Below are 17,435 nucleotides of genomic sequence, written 5' to 3' on the forward strand. Positions count from 1 at the left end.
TCTGCCCCCGCCAGAGCAGCGGCGGCGGGGCGGGGGGCTCGCAGCGGGGCGGGCGGGCTCGCCGGGCCCAGAGGCAGCGGTACCGGCCCGGCCCGGCCGCGGGGCAGCGCGGCCGTGACGTCACCGTGCTGCCGTGCCCGGCGGGCCGCGCGCCAGGAGCCGCCGCTGCCGCCCGGAGCCGCCCCCGGCGCGGCGCAGCGCAGCGCAGGGCGGGTCCCGGCGCAGAGCCGCTGCCGGGAGCGCTGGGCCCGGGCAGCCGCCGCGCCTGCAGCTCTCGGCGGGGCCATGCGGATGGCGGTCGGTGCGGCAGCGGGCGAGGGGGCAGCGCAGAGCCCCGGCCCCGCCGCCGTGTCGCTGGGCTTGAGCGTGGCCGTGGTCTCCAGCCTGGTGAACGGCTCCACCTTCGTCCTGCAGAAGAAGGGGATCGTACGGGCCCGCGGGAGAGGTAGGGGCCCGGCGCCGCGGTGGCCGCGGGTGGGAGCGCCGCTCCCGGGGCTTCCCGGCCTCCCTCCGCAGCCCGGTACCCTCCCAGGTGTGCGGGGCCTCGGCTGCCCCCGGCGGGGCCGCTCCCTCCCTCCCTCCCTCCCTCCCTCGCCCGCAGCCTTCCCCGCGCTGCGGCGGTGCCGGCCCGGAGCGGAGGGCAGGAGGCGGCAGGGCTGCCCAGGGACCCGGCCCGGCGAGCAGGACGGGCACCCTCGGCTGGGTCGGAGCCTGTGTCGGGGGGTGCCCGTGGCGCCTGGTGTGCGGGACATGTTCCCGCGGTCTGGAGCGGGGAGCCGGCTTCAGTTTGTCACCTAAGCGTTTGACGGGAGAGCTCCGTGGCTGGCTCGAGGCGCAGGGCAGGTGATAGATGAGCGGAGAGGCGGCAGGCGCGGCGCGGTGCGGTGCGGGTCGGTCAGGGGGTGTCAGCGCTGGGGAAATGCGCATCACCAACAGCCCCCCGGTGTACGGGCAGAGCTCTGGTCTGACACACTGTAACACAGCACTGGGACTCGGGTGCTGTCTGCGCTCCTGCCCATACACAGGTTCTTCCTTTTCATGTACTTATGGGACTTTACCACCAGTTTCTGTGGCTTAGATAGTTTCTTGCCATGAACAGCACCAGCACATCTTGTTGCTTGTTTATTCCAGCGCTTCCACAGACACATGCAGGTTGTATCAGTCATGTGGTGGTTTCCACTTTTTGAGAAGAGACAGATCAGTAACATAAATATTTCTTCTAACATAATATTTCTTCTATTTTTCATATTGAAATCCCATGCCTCATTATTATTTCCTGAGGTGAACATATTCAGGAACTGACTGTGCTGTCTAGACAGTGTAGCCAAAACAAAGCTGTAAATTCACGAGTGTGAAGATCTTCTGAATTTTATTTTGAAACTTGAGCTCCCCAAAGCATGCAGTTTAACAGCATTTTCTAGTTGCATCTTTGTGCTTTGAACATAGGAAAATGCAATTTTAAAACATCTATTTATTTGTTTTTAGTATCATATTTTTATGTAAGGGGAAGACTGTAAACACAGGTTGCATCATGCCTTTGAATTGTATTACTGTGGTCAATTGCCATTTGTTTTTGTAGGTGGTGGTGTCTGTGTATGAGCATGTGTCCATAAGTTCTAGGAGCTCTTTTTAAAGAAAAATCCTTTTCAGTTCCAGGACAAAGTATTTTCTCTGTATCCATTTCATGTATGTAAATATGTACCTATATGTGCACATACGTATAATATACAAATATATATATATGTAGATATATTTGTATTTGCATTTCTATTGCCTGCTGCATCTAGCATGTTCAGGGTGAATGCAGTGGAGAAAGCAAGCTTGGAACTATGTTACTACAACCTGGCAGCCTGATCTAATTTTTTTTTTTTGCTTTTTCTGCAATGACCTTACATCTAAAGGCATCAGACAAATTTTTGTTTTGCAAGCATAGTCTCCCTTTCCCTCCAAGATGGCTGTAACCCATTTTGATTGTCCACTGAGAAATCACGTTTGCATCATAAATACAAACTTTTTTTTTTTGAAAGGGAAACAATGAGAAAACACAAGAGAAAAAGAATAATTTTGCAACCCAAGGCAGCTGGAGGAAGTTTTCATTTAGACTGTATTTACTCCTGAAGAACTTTCAGTGGAGCACTGGGTTAAGTGAGTGACAGGCGTGTGCCTGTTTTCTCAGTGCTAGCAGCTGTAAAACTTCCTGTTTTGAAGATATTACTGGTGTTTGTGCATCTTGCTGAGCATTTTGTAGTTCTTTCTATTGGGATGCTCAGTGAGGAGGCATCCAGGAAAATACCCCAGGTTTTTCTCTATTTTGTGTTATGAACCAGTAGGGATCTGCCTTGAATTAGCAGTTGGAGCTGTGAGTCTGAGATGGCCAGTGTCAAATGATGTCTTCTTTCCATTGTCTTCAGCAGGTGTTGTATAATTAACAAGGAGGCACTTCAAGTCTCTTCTGTCTTCTCTCTTGAATCAATAATATAGTATTGATGTAATTAGCAATCCTTGTCTACTTACAAACAGCAGTGGGTGACAAATATTTTGCAAAGTTACCTTACTTGAGTCAATATTTTCTATAATTTCTGCCCCCAACAGTGTTTTTATTTTATATGCAATAACAAAAGTCTAAAAAATTACTACGCCCACTCTAAAGCTGGCCATTTTCATTAGTCATATTTCATCTCTTTTCAATTGTGTAGTGTGATTTCCAAGTGCTTAATTCTTTATATGTCTCCAGAGTTAGTGATGGCTGTGTTTTCCTTCCATTTGGGATTTCAGAGTAGGTACAGTATTGCCTACTACTCCAGCAGCTTTTGAGAGGGCATCTTCCCAAATGAATGCAGAGCTGTATTGCTAGAAAGAGGAGCAAAACATAGGAGCATGACTTGATGCCAAGGTTGTGCCCAGAGAAGGCCATGCTTTAGTTTAGGAAGTGGTCATGAGCCTTGATGTTCTGCAGAAGCAAAACTTCTGTGGTGCACAGGCTCCACCTGGGCACATCCCAAGGCAAGAGCTTGTAATCTGACAATGAAGATAACCACCCTCCAGTTTGGGAGGCACTAAGGACAATGCAGAGATTTTACTCCTCACTGAAAGTGAACTATGTTAGAAATTCAGAGACTTAAGTTGGAGCACTTTCCAATGCTTAAATGCAGGAAGATAAGGCGACACAATGGTCCTGCCAAACCTGTGTGCCAAAACTACCAAAACAATTTCTCAGCTACATTTTTTCTGATAAAATTTCACTGAGGTTGTATTACCAAACTAACTGAGCCAATTCATGTTCTGTTTCCATAGGTTTACAGTTCTCCCAGAAGTGGTTTTAATTTGTATGTTTAAATGTCATCCTCAGAAGCATTTGTTGACATTTTGGATGCTTTTCTACACAATACTGCATTAGTGTCACATAGGTGGTACTTCAGACTGGAAACCAGAACTTCTGACTAACACATTGTCTTAAGAAAGTCTTACTTGGAAACATAAGCCAAATCCAATATTGGTTTTGTTTGTTTGTTTGTTTGTTTTTTGGTTTTTTTTTTTTGTTGTTGTTGTTTTTTGGGGGTTTTTTTTTGTTTTTTTTTAAATCTCAGATTCAGTTGCCTTGAAGAATAGATTTATGATTAAGGTATTTAATAACTGAGACTGTTGTTTCATAGTTCCAATACTCTGATTTCATATTTTTCTAATGCATTTTCCTATACTTCCAGGTACTTCATACTTAACTGATATAGTATGGTGGTCGGGCACTATTGCAAGTAAGTATATTGAAAAGTTTTAATTTTTTTTTTTAAAGGGAGCTTTGCTTAGATGGTGATAGGAGACGTCAGGAAATCTGGGTTTTCATCTTGAATCTTAGACTTCCTTGTCATGAAATTTCTATCCCTAGAAATATTCCACTTTTAGTAAACTCTTACCATGGCTACCAAGCCTGGTGGTGTTTGCAGAGGCAAAGAGCTGGGACAAACATGAGTCAGCCATCTTTCCACATTTCCAAACCATTTGGTGCTTGCAGCCCTTGGCAGCCACACACTGCTCTGACTCTGGGTTCCTGCATGGTTTGTGTCTCTGTATTGCACTGGCCAGCTCAGTTTTTAATAAAAGTCAAAGCTGAATTAAAAATTGTTGCTCTGCAGAAAAGGGTTCATTGAACACATGTTATGTTTTAGATCAGAAAGCATTTGACCAGCCGCAATTAAAAAAAAAAACCCAAAATGCTTTCGGTTTCTTGTTCAACAGATACAGTTTCAGTTTTGCTTTTAATCTGCAAGATTAATGCAGAGCCTTCTGTGGTGCTGATATGAGATCAGTGTACTTTTACCCTTAATATCTTTGTAACTGCTAACACCAAGTTCATTTTCTGATGGGAATCTGGAGCATGGGGAGCAGCTAGCTTTCTCCTCTTACATGAGCCCTGCTTCTACCCACAAGTTTAGAATCATACCCCACTTTTAGATTCTAATCCAGCCTTTTGTGAATTATTTGGAAAGTTCTGATGCTGTTTCTGAGAAGTATATGGGTCCAGTTTTGCCTCTGATTTTGTGGCAGCAAGGTAGGTCTCTGATTTTTGGTTTTGTTGTCTTAAAGCTATGCAAAAGGAATGAAAACCAAGAGATCCCATTGAAGGACAAAGTTCGCAGCAAGTGTAGAAGCCAACAGAGCTTCAGAAGGAAAGTCCTCAGCTGATTTAACCTGAGTTTAAGTAGATCTTTGACAGTTTCCTCCCCTGACAGGATCACTACTGCCTAAGTAAAAGTAAATCTGTACATCAGTCGCTGTTCACTCCCGAGGCTCCCATCTGTAATCTCTGAGCAGAAAGAGTTAAAAAAAGGGAGGTTTTATTACAGGACTTATCTTGGTGAATCAGAGAAAACAATTTCATGCTTAAAAGAGCTGACTGAACTGAATGAAGGCAAAACAGCTGAAGGGAATGGTATCAGCTGGCTTTTTTTCCAGTAGCTAGATGCAGGTATTTCAAAACAAAACCTCAGTGGCTTTACCAAGGAACTGAGCAAGAAGAGCTGCTTGTGGATATTACAGACTCAGAATGGCAGCACAGTCACAAACAGCAGCAGCAAGGGCCAGGGAGGCACCTATGGGATGCAGAGAAAGGCTCTGTGGGGAAAGGTGTTACTTGTGGAATTAGCAAAGCCCCCAGTTATCTGGGTGAAATGATAACAGCTGACATCATTTTCTCAAGCAGAGAATTTGGAGTTTATATGACTAACAAAAACAAAAACCACATAAACTCTATCAACTTGTTCTCATGGTGTTTGTTCAGATGGTGAGTAAGTGTTTCTGTGTTGGCATGCTGACTCAGCATAATGCTGCCCAACCATTTGGGGGCCCTGGGATCCACTGGATTACTGAAGACTTCAGAGGAAGGGCTGCACATTCTGCACATTTCCTTACTCTGTAGTCAAAAGAGTGAATGCAGCATGTATACAGGTATTTCAATGAGCATTAAACTAATTAATTGGCTAATTAATTAGTTTCAGTGCAAGTTTTGATAGCAGCAGTGATGTGGCTGGTTCTTGCAGTGAAAAAATCTGCATTAGTGTATTATAGATGGGGAGCGCACTTGTGAAGTGTATCTCCTGTTTGTCACCACAGACTGGGCTGTATTTCACATTTCATAGCAGAGTTGGGGCTCCTGACCTGGTCTTTAAAAAGAAACTAGGTTGGAAGATGAATTCTAGAAACATACTTAATGTACTTGATGCATGTGAGCTGCAAATAGACTTTCAGTTAGTGGGAGCAGGCTGAAGTTTGTCTGAAATAAAGCCCCTGGCATGCCAAGAATAGGTATCTTTTGCAGTTCAGGTCTACTTCTGGTCTCCTTGCTAATGGAGACATGCCAGTGTGCATCAGGTTTTGTGTTGCAGTAACTTTGAGGGTACTGGTACTTGTTCATCATATTAAAAGCTTGGTGTGCCTTCAAGAACTGAAGTCAAGTCTTGACTTACAGCACTGATGTATCTGATGAGGAATTTCTGTTCAGAGAGGACTGGAAAGGTTGGCAGCAAATGTCCTCAACATTGGGTAGATGGTAAAAATCACTGAGCTTCTTTTTTTAATTGGTGTTAACTAGTCCTGGTCTGTCATTTGTGGTGGTAAGGGACTGCTCCTACTACTGGTTACTACGACATGGTGATATGGAAAATCTCCAGTAAGTTCAGTTACCTTACAATATGTTCCATTTGACTGAAGCTTCAGAGACAGAAGCTACTTTATGGATTGATGTTGATGCCATCTGTTAAGTGTTCTTCCAACAGAAAGTTCAGACACCTGACCTCCAAAAAAAGCACCCTTTTGTCCGAGTCATTTGGAAATGTATGTCATCTGCAGAAATGCAGAGTGCCAGCTGTGCACCATTCTCCGTCCAAGATCTGCCCCAATGCCTTCAGATGCCTTGAAGATAATGCCAGAGTTGCTGCATAGATCTCCAAACAGCCTGAGGCTGATAACTGAGTTACTCCGTTCCTAGGGACAGGGAGATCACCACTGTCTCTTGTGCCTCAGAAATGCTGCTGCTCATCAATTTCTGTGTCTCACTCCTGCACATAGAGAAAGCCTCAGTGAATTTAATTAGTATAATTTTTCCACACTCTGCAATTTTGCAAGTTTTTTTGTCTCCTTCGTACTTCCTGTAGGTTACACAGGTCTTCAGCTCTACTGATAATGTGAGCTAAATTGGTAAATTAATTAATGTTTGCAGAGTGCTTTGCAGATGTAAAAAATTGGATGATAGTAATGACATTTGATAGTTGAGGGCAGTGCCAGCCTGAGCATAAAGACATCTTGGATTCTTGAAATGTTTTTAAATGCTGATAATGGCTTTTAACAGCAACTGGAAATTTGAGCTGTAATATGTGCTCAATCTCAAGCTTATTGCCAGTTACCACAGACCCTGTAACTATGCAAGTATGCTGACCTATTATAAACTTGCCAGCACTTGCAAAACCATCTAGCTTTTAGTTTTTAACTGAAAACTTGAACACATGAACTGTTGTCACAGCTGTGATGTGCAATACTGTGGTAAATCTTGGAATTTACTTTTACTGGAAGAAAGAGAAATAAGATTGAGGCTGTTACTGTGTCTTTTCAGGCATGTTCTTTTTGCAGTTGTCAGGAATGACTTTGGATGTTACAAAAGTTAGGAAAAGTTGGATGTAGTATATTGAAGAGCCCTTATGCACGTGCTTAGTGTTTCAGTAGTAGATTCCTCAGCGCTGTCTTTGTTTCCCCCCCAAAAACTAACACTGCTGTTAGGAACTATAATCAAGTACATTTGTTTTATGAGAATGCACATTCTAAGGATGAAACCATGGATTATATATACTTTTACCCCTCCTCATACAAATATTTGAGTGTAATACTGTGATTATAATCCATGAGTGTTTCTAATTCATAGTCTTATTTATATTTAACTAAGAGAAATTACAAATGAGATTATTTACTGTGCCCACTTGGATATTCTTGTGTGGCAAATATAAATCTTGTATTAACAAATACAAAACTATAGAAAATTTCCAGCCATTTTGTTTATGTGCAAAATTAACAGAACTAAGCAAATTGTAACATCTGTTTTCCCGTTAGGTCAGTCTTTCCAAACAGTATTGGGCAAGTTTTGATTACTTGTTTTTACAAAGGGGTTTAAAGGCTTATTTCTGGTTCTCTTGACAGTGGCACTGGGTCAAATAGGGAATTTCTTGGCCTACACTGCAGTCCCAACTGTGCTAGTGACGCCCTTGGGAGCTCTTGGCGTTCCATTTGGGTAAGAGTTTGCTTTTCTTGTTCTTATCTGGATGTCATTACTACTTAGTAAAATGTCAGATGGACTCAGTGCTCACTGGAGGTCCACTGAGAAATGTCAGGCTTATGGCTCTTCATGATGTGTTACAATGTCACTTATTCCTGTTTTCCCCGGGAAAGCATGGCTGGGGGAAGGCAGTGAAGAACAGTTTTCCTCAGTATCTTCTGCTTTTAGTTCTCACTATGATTTCAAACAGATAAACTTTTTTTTTTCCTCCCTTTTCTGTGATTGTTCTGGACTTTTCTGCCTATTCTCTAGTTCACAGTTCCCTTACAATGTAGATCTTTCCTTTTGTCTCACAGTCTTTCCAGCTATCCATAGCCCACGTGTGTTTATTGATGCTGATTTCATTTTATTGGATCTGGCCTCTTGCCAAGGAGGAAAACTCAAGGGAGTTCCTTGCACATGCATGCCCCTGGCTTCTTAGAAGTTATGTGTGTGGGAGGCACAGAAAAGGCAGTGAGTTTAAGGAGTTTAATATGTAACTAATGTTTTGTGAATAGATGAATTACAGTTGTTGAACTACTGCAGTGAAAAAGCACAACTCTTTGAAAACAAAGCTGTGCATTACCTTGAGATTTTTCTGTTGCCTGCATCTGCTTCAGAGTATAGATGGCATTGCTTCATGTCTGTCTTTAGCTTTATCACTATGAAGCACACTGATGGTGCTTTAAATACCTCCTTTTATTTTAACCTAGGCCACTTATTTTTGCTCACTTTGGTCAGCTACATATCTGAGCCCAGCCCCGGGATCTTTGTAACCAAAGGTCACTTTTATCTCCTGACTGCTTAACACCTATAAAATGGGGCTTTGTGACAGCTCACCAAATTGGTAGTGGGTAGATGTCTACCTTGGGGGTCAGATGTCTGCTTTGGGAGGTTTCAGTTTTTGGGGGGGAGGGTTGAGGGGGTGGTGTGGTTTTGCTTTTTGAGGTGTTGTGTCTAGAAGTTTTGCTGGGGTTTGTGTCTTGTTTTGTTGTGTTGTTTTGGTTTTTTTTCCTAAGGTGAGATGTCAAGGATGGAGTAAAACTGCAAATGGATAAATCTTTCCTCAGATAAGTAGGAAATACATTTTGAGAATTCATCAGCATTTGATAGTATTCCTTTAAAAGGGTAATTCTTACGGCACAGCACTGTTAAACATTTTTAACAGGATGTAGTCAAACTTCTGTTTTTCTTCCTCTTTTCAAAGGTCCATTTTAGCTTCTTACCTGCTGAAAGAGAAACTGAACATTCTTGGCAAGCTGGGATGTTTGCTGAGCTGTGCTGGGTCTGTTGTTCTCATTATCCATTCCCCGAAGTCCGAGAGTGTAACAACTCAGGCTGAGCTTGAAGAGAAGCTTACAAATCCAGGTAGTTTGTTTTTTCATTGATTCATGATTTTCTGATGTTGAGCAGGAAAATGCTTGAGGAAGAGGCTTACCACTTCTACCAGGTAGGGAAATTGACTGATGAAGAAATCACAGTGTGACAGAGGCAAATCAATACAGGTTTTGTGTAAGAAAACTATGCCCTGCTCTTCTTAGAACTTGTTGTATTTACTGGGACATGTGTGCAGAAAGGAAAACATGGATACTTTTGAAAACATTATCCTGCACAGCAAGCTCAGAACAATGGCCAGTTGAACTTGTAATTTTTTAACATTATGAAAAGACTGTATCTTGCTATTTAGAGATGAAAAGTGTAAATCTAGGACCTCAATTTAAGTTATTTTATACAAAACAAAAAAAATACTCTCTTTCTTCTCTCCTTTATTTCTCCATGTTTTTTTAATTAAAAGTTTATACTAAATACCAGTTGTGTTCCCAGATTTATTTGCACAATAAAGGTATGTAGAAATAGGCTGTTGAGACATATGCTGAAATGCCTGTTCTTTCTCACCAGCTGCTGGAGGACACATACTGGTACTAATATGTTCCAGGCTCAATTTTATTTTTCTTGCTTAAGCGCCAAACTGCCAACTATTGTTTTTCTTGTATTTGCTTGAAGTGAGAGAAACTCAAACCTAATAACATCAGCTATTCAAAAAGTCTGCAAACAAAGAAAAGAAAACAAATACCTTAGTCTCAGTTTACCATTTAAATCTGAACAAAGAGCATTGGCTCTGTATTTTTTTAAACTCTAAAGCATGAAATGTTTTTCACTCCTCTTATATGTATACTGATTGTATAATGTAAATAATATGGCCTCATCTTTGTTCTAACTCACGTGCTCACCTTAGTGGGATATAATTTTATGTTGAAGCTCTTTGCTGGATCTATACACCGTGCTTTAATGAACTGTTTATGAATGAGGTGTTATCTTTCTGTCTGTCATAGGAGACTTTAAGGAGTATAGTCCTAATGGAAAAGAGAATAAGATTAAAAAAAGCCATCTGAAATCCATTTCAAATGTGCCACAGTGTGTTATTTTGTACATGGTTATTTGTTTTTCCCAAAGAGCATGACATCATCATCAGGTTTTGATGCCGATATTTCTGGAAGCTAAGTGATTTGGGTCTGTCTTCAATAGCAAATCTTAATTGTGATGTATACCTGAAAGTCACTGCTAGGACAGGATTTGCCTGCTAAAATCTTTAGAAGACCTAGAGTTCTTATCTTGATATTTTCTTGTTTTCTTTTTGTTTTCCAGTTTTCGTGGGTTATCTCTGCATAGTGCTGCTAATGCTTCTCCTGCTTATCTTCTGGATAGCTCCAGCTCATGGACCTACTAATATTATGGTTTACATCAGTATTTGCTCTCTGTTGGGCAGTTTCACTGTTCCCAGCACAAAAGGCATTGGGCTGGCTGCTCAAGATATCTTTCACAATAACCCATCAAGTCAAAGGGCTCTGTACCTCTGTCTGGTACTTCTGGCAGTATTAGGATGTAGCATTATCATTCAGTTCAGATACATCAATAAGGCACTGGAGTGTTTTGACTCCTCTGTGTTTGGTGCCATCTACTATGTTGTGTTTACCACTCTAGTCCTGCTGGCTTCAGCCATCCTTTTCAGGGAATGGAGTAATGTAGGAGTCGTAGATTTTTTGGGCATGGCTTGTGGATTCACCACAGTGTCTATTGGAATTGTTCTTATACAAGTCTTCAAGGAATTCAACTTCAATATTGGAGATTTAAACAAACCTAACATGAAGACAGATTAAAATATTTTTGAGGGGAAACTGGATGGCTCAGGGAAGGATGCAGAGCTGTTCATTTCTAGGTCACTATTTCAAATAGAATTCAGGTTGGTAACTACCCTCTGACAATTTGGTGGCCTATGTGAAATGAACTGGAGGCTTCCATCCAGTTTCAAAGGAACAGCTGTCCATGTAACCCAGTCAACACAATAAATGACCTTAATTGGAACTACTAATTGAGTCAGCATAGAGACCGATGTATTTCCTCACTGTAAAAGGTAGTCCATCAGAAGAGCTCTGTGAATATTCTGACAGACCTGTGTGAAAGCTTGTGTTGTGAATTCTGAGGCACCATTTCTGTGGGCAGAGGACATCAGTTTCTAATGCACTCAATCTGATACCTTTCATCACAAGTGATGTATACCTTAAAATAAAGGGGGAAAAGTAAGTGGAACAATTTGTGAATCTCAGTATAGCAATGTCTTCACCATCAAGGCTGTGAATTCTCAGACAAATGTTGGATCGTGGACTGTAATTTGTTCTTTTTAGTGACTGTCTTGGCAACTTTGTCAGCCATGCGGTGAAGACACAGGGGAGTTGTAAATTGAGTTCTCTGTTCAGAGCAGTGGACCCTTAAATATCTTTCACTAGTTACTTATCACCTCATGGTAGTGTCCAGGTATGCATTTTCCTTTGTAACTTACATACATTAAGACATACTGCATTCATCTAAGAGTGTTTAAGTGGGAGCAGGTAGAAAGACTGTGAAGGATGTGGAAATGATGCACAGGCTTACTGGCTACATTGGCTTATTTGTAAGCAGTTCAGAACTGTTTCAGTGCCTTTGCAATCAAAAAATACTGCATAATTTTGAATGTATTTGTTTCAGATGGCCTATACTGGTTTAATAATTCAATTTCACTGTCTACAATATCAGACTATATTCAAATTCTAAACGTATAAAGCATCTAGAAGGACCATATGTTTTTGGAACAATTTACAAACCTGAACTGAAACCCCTGGATGCCTTGACAGCTTCTGAAAAATTCGTGGTCCTAATGGGAAGAGGAGTGTTGAAATCAGTTCAGCATACCTTTATTTTAGTTTAGTGACTAAAAGCATGAGACCATTTTGTTGAACAGCTAATAAATAGGGACCATTAAAAAAAATAATTTAAAAGAGAGAGGAGCATGAGATTTCTCATGGCTCAAAAAAGATGGTCTGATGTTCTTGTAATGTGGGAAAAGGAGGTTAAATACTGAAAAAACAAAAGCATTCTGAGAGTTTTAGGTAACTGACAGGGACATCCATTCAGATCAGTAATTCACAGACTTGTGTGAACACTTCAGTTGTTATATTTTTACAAGTAGTACACACAGCTTAAGCTATGATGAGGATGACTCCAAACAGCTCAGTTTAAACCATTTAGAGAATACTGATATGTTAAAGAATGAAACACTTAATTTCATGTTCTACTTACATTTGGTCAAAAAGTTGAAGTCTTGAAAAGCAGTGAATATTTGTTTCAGTCTAAGTACAAAAATGAGTACAGTGGAACTCAACGTCTCTAGATGAGAACATCTCCCGAGAAAACAGAAAATCCCAATGTGATTACAAGACAATATTTGAGAAAATTCACAACATTTTATCAAGAAATCATGAATGTAGCTTTGTGGCTGCCTGACAGGACCATGGATGTTGATTAGTGGGGAGTAATACTGTCTGCTCTTGTGATGTTTTTTGTTGACCTGAATTGAGGTTTCCTTAAAACTCAGCCTCCATTTTCATTTAAAGTGAATGCTTTAAGCCCTACTAATGGCAGCAATAATTGCAAAAGTGAATCCAAAAGATTTAGTGTTCTGAGGGGACTGTTCTGAGGGAGTAAGAGCCCTACTATGTTATTTGCAAGGTTGTTTTAAAACTCCATATTGCAGGGAATGGCTCTTGAGTTGGCAGAAATGTGCATTGTTACAGGCCAACATGCAGTAACTGGTTATCTTAATGAAATAGAGTAGCTCTAGCAGAGAAAAGACCATCTTCATAGATTTTCAAATATTATGCAAGGTTTTTAGAAAGTCTGAGAATTGTAGATGAGGGTAATTGGGCTATGAAATCTGGTTAAACTAGCATCTGTCCATTATTGATTGGAAGATGGTATCTTGGTTCTCAGCAAACATTCATATTTTGTCATGTTAATTCCCTTTTTTTTTTTTTTTTGATTGAACCTGGAATTGCACATAGGTTATGAGACCTGTACTAACCTACTTGTTTTAAAACAATGTTATCTGTTTTTTGAAGCAGTCAAGTTGTCTTTTCAAAATTCAGCTGAAAGTTCATGAGTTGTATGTTGGCTTTGTATTAGCCTTTAATCTCTGAAGACTTTTCTGAAAATCTTTATGTCAGAATGGAAATTATTGTGGTCTCATCTTACTCCTTCTTTGGCTGGTTTGAAAATTAATTCTTAATTATTTATAAAGTGCCTGTCCTAGTATGTTAGATGCATATGCAAATTATTAGTAAATTTTAGATTCAGAATAACTTGATTGCCCTGTCTAAACCTTGACATTTTCTGCACCACATGAAGTTTACTTGCTAAGTGCTCACTATGCAGAGGAAGAATAAAGTAGCAACCATGTTCTGTGGTCCTCTGACCATTGTAACCACTGATAAATATCAGCACAGTTCTCTTCTCCCCAGCTGCTCCTCATCTCTGATGAGCTTTCTAGAAATGTCTAATTAACCTTGATGTTTAAAACAAAGACGTCAAAAGCCAGCACATAAGGTGAAAGAAATTCTTGTGGCCTTGCACATCATTTGTATCTGCAGCCTTTTACTTCTTGAATGCTAAGTAACTGAAAGCTTTATTTTTGCTACTTTGTTCAGTGTAGCAGTGTTCTTTCAAGTTCTGCTGTACGTGGATCTGGTTCAGTTCTAACTTTAGAAATGTATTAGCATTTTCTGTTGTCACTGTTGATAGGATTCTTTCCCCCTCCATCCCACGCCCTCCTCTTTCCAGGTGTCCTACCTTTTTTAGTCCCATTGCTTTTCTGATTTAAAAGGAGGCACTGATGAAGTTGAATTTTAGCTGTTCCCTCTTTTTTCCACCCCTTTGACAAGTAAGCACTTTGAATAAGACAGATATCTGAGTTCCATCATCTCAGGGAGCAAATGTGCATAGTTGTCTCCTGAGCTCTGGCATCCCTCATGGGTCTGCCCTTTTCACATTCTCATTGTGTTATATGCATTGATAGCTGCCAGCCAGATGATTTCAGTTCTGATTCCAAAGTAGAAGTGGGAGAGGCTACCCATGGAAAAACTGGATTCATTACAGTGGTGGAATGCATTTGAATTCTGTTCAGATCCACAGGAAAGGTGTTTCACTCCCTATGTCTGACTTCTGTTATACTTGTCAAACATATTTACTTGGTACTCACTTGAGGATAGCTCTTTGATCATTATCCCTTCAATGTATGGAGGATTTGCATTTGTCAGTCACAATCTCTATTAGGTGTCAAACACAAAAATCCCTCAAATGTTCAGTAGGAGAATAGAAACCTTTTTGATACAACCAAAAAACCACATTTGTTACACTTCAAGTACTTCTGTAAAAAAAGAAAAATACCTAAACAAGTTATCTGCTGTATTGACTTTCCAGGACTCTGTATGTGTAAATAGAGCCTATTTATTAGTGAGCTGCAACTAACATTAATAAGAACCTGTCATACCATAGTTTGACAAGTGAGGCTTCCTATTAATAATATGGATTTTATTGGAACATATGTATTTTTCTGAAGTAACTAGCACTGAAAAATCAAAACACTGGATTAAGTTGTTGAAACAGTAGAAAGTAAGGTTTAGCTTTCATTTGATTTTTTAAAAATACAGGGTTTGTATTTGAAGAAATTTGGGGTTAATAATTAGGGGGTGCTTTAAATGGGAAGTTGTTTGCACATTGTACCCCCCTTCACATTCTTGTTTCATAAAAATAAGACATCGAGGATTCTACAGATATTCCCTGGTTGTCTTGAGATGGTGTAACTACTGAAGTTCTACTGTTAAATCAAGCATTATCAAATGTTTATCTGTTACCTGTTGTCTTTGTAATAATTCTTTGGTGCTATCTATGGGCTTACAGAATGCAGATTTTTAATGTGTACTGTGTTAGGCACCAATGTTGTCAACAGTTATCATTACTAGTGCCCAAGTGTATCAGACAGCAATGTTGAAATGTTACGGATTAAGAAATTTCTTTTTAAAAGCTTCCAATAAGTTTGGCTTTTCTTTATTGTTTGTGGTTGTGTTGGGTCCTTCCATGTCCACATGCCTCCCCAGACAGTTGCTCTATAGAGTGGAAAATATTGGAAAAGATTATACAAAAAGGGTATTTTTAAGTCTTTTTTTTTTTCTTTTTTTTCTTTTTTCTTTTTTTTCTTTTTTTATTTTTACTGTGGAACTTTCTCCTTTTTTTTCTTTTTTTTTTTTTTTTAATTTCCCTTTTTTTTTTTCCCGGCATGTAAAAAGTAGTTCTAATTGGATGTAGGGAAAAGGTAGTTGGCAACAAAAATACAATGTCAGGTTTGGTTGCTTCAATGCTCTTGCAATATAGTTACTACAGATTACATAAAAACCGTTTATTTTATTAGCTTCCAAATAATGTATATATAGATTTGTTAATGGCTTACAAGTCAAGCTTACTCTTTTTGCTTTTTAAAAAATAGTTATAGGCATGTTGTATTTGCCTTGTGTAAATTATAAAAGGCTATTTAGTAAGTTTTCTGATAACTAATCTATTTATTAACCTGTATTGTTTTAAAATAAATGATTTATTTCTAGCTCAATGCTTGTTTTGTGACTTGTTTTTAGCAAATGGGGTCAGAGGGAAATCAAGTTTCCTACACACTGCTTTACAGGCTAATTCCAATTCATAAGCCTAAATTATTTCCATTTTATTTCATAAAATAGCAGCTTTGCTTTTAACCAGAATAGCAGATTCGTGCCTGGGTATGGATCAGTTGGCCTACAGAGGGCCAGTTGATCTATACCAGTATCTACCAGCAGGCTGCAGTCTCAATGTCTTCATTGGACTGAAGTGTGCTCACAGGTAGAATGAAGACTTCTCTGGCAAAAATGTTTGCTGGGCCTTGAGTCACTTCAAACTGTGCATTCAGGGTTAACACGTGCTGTGTTCCTGCACTGCTGTACATTGATTACTTGCTAGAGCTTCTATTCCAATATTTACTGCTCCACACTTGGCTGTGCATCAAGTGGCAACAGCTGTAAAGAAGTCTGTGTCACCAGTCTAATTTACTCTCTGTCGTAATAGCTCTCTGTAGAAAGAATTGCTTGGAAAACTGCAGTGATTGCCCATCTCATTCTTCATCTGAAATTCCTAGCCCCTCGTATCAGGTACTGGCAAATACATAACTTAGAGTCTGTCTCTGAGATTTTGGTTGGCTGGGTTTGTTTTTTTAATGGTGGGATTTATGATTAAGAACTGCTCCATTCTGTTCATTTGTGTTTTAGGGGCTGCATTGATATTATTGTCAGTCAAAATTCAAAGTTATCTTTAAACAAGGAAACTAGCTCCTCAATAATATTAAATGTGTGAAGTGGAAAAGATGGGTATGGATTTATACTGAAATTTTATTTTTAAGGTATTTATGATATTAATGCAACGTACAAAGATCAGAAATTTTGAAAGGCTTTCACTTCTGCATGCAGCATCTCTGATTTTTAAGTAGGTAGGATAAGGAGTCTGTATGTTGTTAGCAAGAAAATTCAGTTATCCTTGTCTTGGCGTGTCAGGAGCTTGGCCTCTAAGGCAGCAGCACTGTGGTAAAGGCAAATGTGCCATTCAACAACCACAGGTGTTGTTGAAAGTCTGGGACATAATCAATCCTGAGCATATTTATCTCAGCAACACAGTTAATATATTTATCTCAGCAATGCAGTTCATATTGGAAGACCATTAAAGACAAAAATCTCATTGAGTCAAAAGAAAAAAAAAATCCTGTTGATTTTTGTGTGGTTTGTTCTACAAATTTAAGTCTTAAGCAGAGTCCCTTAAGTTCCTTGTGACACTGTAGATGTTGCACAAGTAGACCCACAGATGTGGGGGTTTTTTTTTTGCTTAGCTGTCTTCACAAAACACAGCAGGGAAGTGGTCACCAGAGACCCTGTTAAAGCTTCCTGAGGTTGTACAGGTGTGTTTTTGCCCTTTGCCCTTTTAAATTTTACAAGATATTTATACACATAGTAGATACTAAGCCCTAAAAAACCCTGTCCACGCCAAAGGACCTACATTGACTTCTCTCATTAAATTCCTTAGGCACAGGGATGGTTTGTGCATCTGAATTGCCCTCTGAGAACAGGTTAAATTAGGCAGGTTACCACCATTCTCATGCTTGGAGTTCTTGCCAGATACTCAACCAACATGCCTGAAATACTGTGCTGTTGTAAATTACTCTGAGATAGTTTGAGTATTTTCCATTACTGAGCACAGCCCC

General features: G+C 40.1%; 1 protein-coding gene across 1 annotated transcript; it reads left to right on the forward strand.

Annotated features, from left to right (window-relative positions):
* The first annotated feature begins 270 nt into the window (after positions 1 to 270).
* On the forward strand, positions 271 to 15,764 carry NIPA1 (NIPA magnesium transporter 1). The gene is made up of 5 exons (XM_058018661.1): positions 271 to 445; positions 3,705 to 3,752; positions 7,681 to 7,771; positions 9,003 to 9,163; positions 10,442 to 15,764. The coding sequence occupies exons 1-5, from the start codon at positions 286 to 288 to the stop codon at positions 10,951 to 10,953; spliced, it is 972 nt and encodes a 323-aa protein (XP_057874644.1). The 5' UTR covers positions 271 to 285; the 3' UTR covers positions 10,954 to 15,764.
* Positions 15,765 to 17,435: the final 1,671 nt, after the last annotated feature.

This window comes from Melospiza georgiana, chromosome 2 (assembly GCF_028018845.1).
Source record: "Melospiza georgiana isolate bMelGeo1 chromosome 2, bMelGeo1.pri, whole genome shotgun sequence".
NCBI classification, from domain to species: domain Eukaryota; kingdom Metazoa; phylum Chordata; class Aves; order Passeriformes; family Passerellidae; genus Melospiza; species Melospiza georgiana.

What these genes read in the sequence shown, in the direction of transcription:
- NIPA1 (XM_058018661.1), top strand. Translation starts at nt 286, where the DNA reads ATGCGGATGGCGGTCGGTGCGGCAGCGGGCGAGGGGGCAGCGCAGAGC. An exon ending in GTGGTCGGGCACTATTGCAA is followed by an intron (nt 3,753 to 7,680) that starts GTAAGTATATTG and finishes TTCTCTTGACAG; the next exon opens with TGGCACTGGGTCAAATAGGG. An exon ending in AGAGAAGCTTACAAATCCAG is followed by an intron (nt 9,164 to 10,441) that starts GTAGTTTGTTTT and finishes TTTGTTTTCCAG; the next exon opens with TTTTCGTGGGTTATCTCTGC.